The following is a 7,511-nucleotide window of genomic DNA, read 5'->3' as shown; positions in this document are numbered from 1 at the left end:
GGTGAAGAAACAGGCCATCTGCCAAGGCAGTGTCGGATTAGGGGTGGGCATCTTGCCCACCCCACCTCTCACAGCCAGCAGTTGCCTGGTGCCAGGGAAAGAATTTACCTGGCCAGACACCAACCCACTCCTGGAGTTGGCCTTGGTCTTCAGATCACAGCAGGGCCTTCATTCTGCCTTGTGGCCCCAGCAGCCTTGGCTACATTGGAGAAAGAGCAGCTGGAGCCAAAATCCCCCTGAGTCCCTGGCCTTTAGAGACCAAGAATGTAACTTCCCTCCTCCTGCTCAGGCCACTATTTCCCCAGTGGTGTCTCCAAGCTATCCAGAGAATGGAAACCACAGCTCTGCAACGGCCTCTTGTCCCTAGGCCTTATCACAGGAAAACAGGCAAGTCAAGACATATAAGTAAAGGACAGGTCTCCTGGCAAGCTACTGCCCAGCCTGCCAGGAAGGGCCCCCATCTGTCCATAGAGCTGACCAAGCCCAGCACAGCAGATGGAAGACTCCAGGTGTGGAAACCTGTTTCTCAGAACTCAGGAGGTCCTGAAATAAGGCCCCAGGGCAGTGAGCAGGCAGAGCCAAGAGGATGTACCCACTGCTTCTGGGGTGAGGAGGGAAGGATGTGTCCAGGGTCCATGTGTCCATGGACACCTATTGTGTGTCCATCCTCCTCTGTTCTATAAGAAGTGTGACTGAGTAACAGTCAGGACCCCAGGATCAGGCACTGTCTTTATCTCAGGTCTTAAGAGATTCAACCTTCCTCAAAAGGAGGCCAGATGGGAATTGAATGTACCCGCCACCCCTTACACTCGCACTGTTATGGCTTATCTGCCAGGCCTAGGTATGCGAGTATTTCACAGGCACTGCACCTCTATTATACCCTATCAAAGACGAGGACATGAATGCACAAGGAGTTTAAGTAACTTGCCCAAGATCGCACAGCTGCAGGTAACCAAACCAGGCTCAGAATCCATTCATGCCCATCCTACAGACAGGCCCCCTTGGCCCCTTGTGGGGTTCTGAGATCTGGACTGCCGGCCGGGGGGAGATTGGTCCAGTCCCTCTGGGCCAGACCCCCGCAGTAAGCGTGCAGTAAATGTGCAATTGTCGAACCGACGGGTGAACACACGGGGAGAATACAGGAAACGTTCCAACCTCGGGGTCCAAGTTGCTACCAACGAGTAACCTCCCCCGACTTTGGGGCTAGGCGCCCTTCCGGAGGGCCAGAGAGCGGGCGGAACCTCTGCCTACGGGCCAATGACAACGCAGGGGCGGTGCGTGTGGGCGGGGCGAACGGTCCCTGGGCAATGGGCGGGCGGAGGAGTGCAGGGGCGGGGCCATGGAGCTAAAGGACCAATGGAGATGCACAGGCGGGCGAGCGGGGCACGTTGGAGGGTGGGACAGGCAGGCAGCGAGCCAATGATGGGGAGGGGCGAGGCCTGAAAACAGGAGGGGGAGACGGGGAGGTGCCCTCGCGCGGCGGACCAATAGCTGCGCGGGGGTGGGCCCGGCGGGCGGGCGGGGGCGCCGAGGGGGCGGTGGCGGCGGCGGCGAACAAAGAGGCGGCGGGCGCGGGCGGCCGAGCGGAGCCGAGCGGAGCCGAGCCGGGCCGAGCCGGGCCGAGCCGGGCCGGGCCGGGCCCAGGAGCGCGCGGGCGATGCGGGCGACCAAGCGGGGGTCGGCGGGTCCCTGAGCCCGCGCCAGCAGCGAGGGAGCCCGCGCGGCGCCGCCCGCCGAGGCGCGGGGCCGCCATGGCCGGGGTCAGCTACGCGGCGCCCTGGTGGGTGAGCCTCTTGCACCGGCTGCCCCACTTCGACCTACGGTGGGAGGCCACCAGCAGCCAGTTCCGACCCGCGGACGCCGACTATCAGCAGGTGACGCGCGCCCCCGGCTGCGGGGTCAGGGCCCGGGTCGCGCCTTCTCCGCTCCATCCGGGGTCATGTCCCCTCCATCTGGAGGGTCTCCTCTGGCCTTGGGCCCCTCCTCGGGGTTCCAGATACCTTCCAGCCCATCCGGGGTCACCACTCAGGTCCTTCCCCAGAGGGTCTCTTCTGTGTCCTGGGTCGTGTCCCGGGCCCCCTCCTAGGGGTACAGATGTCTTTCAGCCCCCATTCAGGATAAGGGCCCCTTCCAATGGAGGTTCTCCTCTGCGTCCTGGTCCCCCTTCTCAGGGGTTCACATACCCTCCAGCACCCATTCGGGGTCAGGGTCGGTCCCTTCCAGTGGAAGGTCTCTGGGTCCTGGGTTCCTCCCCAGTGTAGGAAGACTCCCCACCCCCATCCAGTGTCACAACCCCTTCCTTCTGGAGGGTTTTCTGTGGGCCATGGGCCTCTTCAAGGGTCTAAATACTCTCCTGCCCCTATCGAGGGTCCTCAGCCCCCTCCAAATTCTGGCTTCCTCTTGTGTCAACAAGGCCCCTGTTCTGGGTTAGTGAAACTGCCTTCCTCCCCTCCGTGGAGCCTCTCTGCTTGCTCTGGGTTCTTGCCCCCAACCCCTCCTTAAAGACAGGCCAGTACCCCAGGTTCCCAGCAGACCCCCTTACCCAGGGATCCAGGGCTCTGAGAACCTGAGCACCCTGGTGCAGGAGGGGATTCCTCGCCCCCTCAGCCTCAGCTGGGGAATCCCGCTGCCAGGCTTTTGGTGGGTAAGTAGCCTGGGCAGATGCCAGCCCTCTGTGGCTGGTAATGACCCCCTGCTCCGCGGTCAGGCTGTGGGATGTACACACAGTGCGTGTGTGGCTGTTGGAGACTAGGCTGCCAGCAGCCCTTGGGGGAGGGAGGCCTGGCTGAAGGGAGGCGAATGGGCCTCATTCTGGAAGGCTGGAAGGAACTGAGCCCAGGCAGAGCTGAGGGAGCAGTAGGGGCCCATCTCAGCCCTCTCCCAGTGGATCTGGAGGCTTGGCCTCATTCCAAGTCCCAGCACCACCCCCTTGGCTGAGCCATTGTCACTTGGGTGCAGGGGACTGGGCTGTGAGCTTTTCCTTCCTGTTTGGGGATCCGGATTCCAGAAGCTCCTTGGCTAAGGTGCCTGGTCACCCTGAGCACCTCAGGGTTTCTCCAGTGGGTCACAATAGAGCCCTATGGTTGTGTGGGGATCCGGTATTCTGGGGCCGTGTAGCGCTTGCTATTCAGCTCTGTCCTCTGCAGCCTCCCTTGTCCAAAGGAGGAAAACCGGAAGTAGAGGGTAAGGCAGTATGGGAGCTTCTGCTCCCACTCAGTGCTTACCTGACCCCAGGTCCCCCAGCTGATGGTGCTTCTAAGCAGATTAGAAAGGGGGCAAGAGATTGGCCTAGGCACACCCAGGGACAGCAGGAGGAAGGACATGTGGAGCCCCAGGAGGATTTGTGTAAAGCCTGGGCCTGGGGCCATTCAGTGTGGGGCAACCTGTGCTTCTTGTGCTCCTAGGACTGTCCGGTGTGATAGCTCTGTCACACTTCTCCCTGGAGGGCTGTTGAAGCAGGTGGATGTGCTTTACCTGGAAAGTTATCTGCCCTGAGGGTTGGCCCACTTCTCAGTTCTGAAGGTCAGGGGCCCCTGGCACCTAGATGGCTGTTTCCTGTGGCCCGTGGGCTGCCACCTGCTCATGCTGCCAGCCACAGTTGAACTTGCTGCCAGCCCTCTAGGGTGCCTCTATTCTAGCTCTCAGGTCAGGTGCCTGCAGCCCATAGAAGCCTGGGGGTGCTGGCTGGGCCCCGCAGTCAGCCTGGCTACCGGCAGGGCGCTGGTTTCTGCCCCCTTTCCTGCCCTACTCCATGGTGGGAGGGCGCTGACTCACTTCTCTCTAAGGAGCAGAATTAGCCACTGAATAATTCACGGTGTGGAAACCAGCCTGTCTCCTTCCCCCGCCACCTCTGCCTCTGGCAAGGGGCTGTGGATGTGTGTCCTGCCCTGCCCTCCGTGTGCTGTGCCTTTAGGTGGGCACACCTAAATTCATCCTGAAGTGGGACTGGCGTGCCTTACTTGTGAGTGCCAAGGTGGGAGCGGAGCTGGAGCTTCCTTCCAGAATGGGTGGGTGATGCTAAGGCATTGCTTGCTGTGGGACTGGCTGCCCGACTCCTGGGGTGACCCTCACACATGCTGTCCTGGGCCCCCTCCTCAGCCTCTGTGCCCTGCTGAGAAGAGCTCTGTCTCTCTGACCATCCTGGAGCAAGGTGGGGCCAGGAGTTGGGCCCTGCCATGGGAGACCAGTCTTGGTCCTTTGCTGTTCCCTGCCCCTGTGACCCACTGTCAGGATCTCTGGTGAGATCCACCCTGGGGCTGCCTGTCACTAGCCCCCTTTCACACAGCCTAGACATGGGCACAGTTGTCTCCATTATACAGATCAGCAAGCGGAGGCTCAGAGTGGGCTGGCTCAGCATTAGCCAGTGAGCAAGCTGGGGAGCCGGGCCTTCCTTAGAACTCTTGCCTCTGCCTTTCTAGGGGCCAGTCAGTCCCGGGCCCTTCAGGGGTTCAATCTGTGGAATTGGGATTGATGAGGCTGTTCCAAGGTTGCCACAGGGGCCTGCTGGAACCAGGGCTGTCACCCCTATACGGCCCTACACTGGGCACCCGCAGTCTTCTCCAGTGTCTGCACCCTGCAGTGTTAAGGTTTCTTTGGACTGAGTATCTCAGGCCACAGCATTCCCAAGGCCCCTTTTTGGGAGAGTGGTCCCTATGTCCACCTCTTGGTTGCAGAGTGGATGGAGTGTGGGGAGTCACCTGTTTGGGTTCTTGGGGGCTAGTGACATGTTCTTCCTAAACCAGGCTGCTGGCTGCACTCCTGTCTGGCCAGCTTGTCCCCAGGGTGCCCCAGCTCTCCCTGCCTCTGCTGTGGCTGCAGGCCTCAATGGAGGGGGGCTTCTCACTCACAGGGAAGAGCTGGAGGCTTAGCGGGTCAGGCCCTTCCTTGTGGTCCCACAGCAAAGCAGGCAGCACTGCTCTAGAGGCCTGGTGACTGAGGAGACTTGAGGCCATCCTGTCCTCTAAGGGAAGATGCTATTTTTGTATGTGGGGACCTGTCCTGGCTGCCTGTGGTCCCCAGGCTTGGGTAACAACCTTCTCTTGGGCCGCTGTATGGGCACCTTTGGTGGGGCCTGTATCCTCGTTCTGTCTTTCCTGCTCGCTGACCTTGGGTGACCCACCCACCTCTCTGGGGTGGGGGTCTGTTTCCTCATTTCCTACCAGTCCTGATGATCCAGCATGACCCTGGGTCCTTAGGCAAGGATCAAGTTCACACTGCATTCTGCAATATACTGGCTTTCAGGTAGATGGTGGCACTTTCTTCAGGTTTGCCTAACATGTGGGGCCATTTGCTATTAAAGCTCTAAACTCTCATGTGTTTCCATTGAGACCCCAGTGATAAGACTGAACTTGTGAAGAGGGTCACAGGCATTGGAAACAGTGTGTGCAAAGGTCCTGAGGCCCAGGAGAGGGAGACCAGCTGGTCCACAGGAAATTCCTAGCATTCTGCAGGGGATTGCACTGCCCCATGGGTGTGGGGTGCTCTGTGCAGAAGTGTGTAGCCCACACTGTGGCCACATAGAGGGATTTATGCTCTGGGTTGAGTGGCCCTCAGAACTGGTAAAACCACAGTCCCTGGGCTTACAAGATCAGCTGCAGGCCAGTGGCAGAGGCCACATCCTCTGGGTAGGGCTGGCCTTGTTGTCATCCTCCCCAGTACTCAGGAAATGAGCTCTGGTTGAAAAGGCAGCGTTATCACTGTCGCCTGTCTGCCAGCTTACAAAGGCAGGACACGTCCATGGGCCACGGGGGCGGGAGGAGCTGCAGGAAGACAAAGAAGCCCCTCACACTGGGGTCTGTCTTGCACTGTATTGTGGGGAGTATGCTGCTTAAAACCAGAATCATGCTGTGTACCTTCTTGTCATCTGCTTTTGGGACCATGTGTGCTTTCCACACGTCTGTGGCCTTGGGTCCAGATGCTTGCCCAGCATTCCACAGTGCTACCCAGGATTCTGAGGTTACAAGTGGCAGAAGTGTGCCAAGCACAGAGTGCTCAGGGAGCTGGTGGAAGCTTCTAGAGCAAGCCTGAGAGGGCGGGAGCTGATGGGCTCCACTTGGGAGGCAGGGAAGCCCCTGGCTGGGTCATCGCCTACCTGGGGCCAGGGAAGGGGTAGGCTATGAACCCTGGGCCACCACCGGGCCCACTCCCACTGGGGTCAGGTACTGGGGCCCCTCTTGGCTTGGCTTCTCACCTGGCATCTGAAGGGCACTGTGTTGCCACACTCACCCCTAATGTCCAGCTTTTCATTGGCACTTGTTGGGTTTTTTTTTTTTTAATATTTATTTTTTAGTTTTAGGTGGACACAATATCTTTATGTTACATTTATGTGGTGCTGAGGATCGAACCCAGTGCCTCATGCATGCTAGGTGAGCCCTCTACCACTGAGCCACAACCCCAGCCCCTGGCACTTGGTTTGTAAGACTCAGAAGGTGCAGTGACCAGCCCTGTGCCCAGGAGTCTGTGGATCTTTAAGCATTTCCTTAGGGTACAGTTTTGGATTCTTGCGAAGTCCCAGATGGCAGATCTTCAAGAAGGCTTCTCTGAGTGTGCGGGCCTGGGGTCAGGTCACTGGCTCCCTTGGCTCCCTGGCTACAGCCAGCCTAGGGGCCACTCCAGCTGTCTGTTTCCAGGCTCTTCTTGCAGGAATCTCCATCCCAACACCTCCAGGGGCCTGCCCTGCGCAGTGCTGCACTCACTGCCGAAGGCACCTTAGCTCTTCTGGCCACTGGCTGGGTTCGCTTGGTCGGGCTCTGGGGGAGTGGAGTGCTCTGTGGTTTTGACACTAGGTCATGGCCACTTCGCCCAGGGGGTTTTATGCTGTTTCGGTTTGGTTTGGTTTTTTTTAACATTTTTTTTTTTTTAGTTGTAGATGGACACAATATCTTTATTTTTATTTATAAAATTTTTTATGTGGTGCTGAGGATCAAACCCAGTGCCTCACACATGCAAGGCAAGTGCTGAACCACCGAGCTACAGCCCCCAGCCTGGGTATATGCTGTTTTTATCCATAGCACTTTAGAGGGGAACTACACGGTGACCCTGGGAATGGGACACTCCCCCCCACCCCTGGCATGGCCAGATCCTGAAGTCCCTGGGCTGAGACTCCTACCCACTCCTTTCCCCCCTCTGGACACAACTTTAGTGCAGTTCCTGAGCCTGGGGGTGGAGGCTTCCCAGGTGTCCCCTCGCAGTAGGTGCTGACTCAAGAAATTCAGGAGTCTGGACCATACGCTTCCCACAGGCAGCCCCATGAGGCCCAGCCCCCAAAGAGGAACTGATTCTGCAGCCAGGGAACTGGGATTCCAGATATGGGAAGTGCATCATACAGCCACAGAAGGATGGGGACATGTGACAATGGGCAGGCAGTGACTGTGGCAAGACCACTGGAGGGCCTGGCCGTGCAGACCTGCCTCCCGCAGTCTGCAGGGGGCCGCCCCAGCCTGCTAGACCAGGGTGCATGGGTTGCTCAGGGCTGCAGTCCTGGGGAGGGGTGAGGACACAGACCCAGAACC

At 58.9% G+C, this 7,511-nt stretch overlaps 1 protein-coding gene across 2 annotated transcripts in view; it reads left to right on the top strand.

Moving 5' to 3' along the window:
* Window positions 1-1,629: 1,629 nt before the first annotated feature.
* The window catches only part of Ttyh3 (tweety family member 3), a 28,734-nt gene continuing 22,852 nt past the window's right edge, over window positions 1,630-7,511 (top strand). The window contains exon 1 of one of the 2 annotated variants that reach the window (XM_046453817.2): window positions 1,630-1,874. In XM_046453817.2, the coding sequence (XP_046309773.1) occupies window positions 1,752-1,874 (123 nt within the window). In that variant the 5' untranslated portion in view covers window positions 1,630-1,751. The remainder of the gene's footprint in view (window positions 1,875-7,511) is intronic. The other variant, XM_046453818.2, reaches the window with a different exon arrangement.

Source organism: Marmota monax, unplaced genomic scaffold (genome assembly GCF_021218885.2).
Source record: "Marmota monax isolate L192 unplaced genomic scaffold, Marmota_monax_Labrador192_F-V1.1 WCK01_AAM20220418_F8-fsc00338, whole genome shotgun sequence".
In the NCBI taxonomy this organism is placed as follows: Eukaryota; Metazoa; Chordata; class Mammalia; order Rodentia; family Sciuridae; genus Marmota; species Marmota monax.
This window is presented reverse-complemented; position numbering and strand designations above follow the sequence as displayed.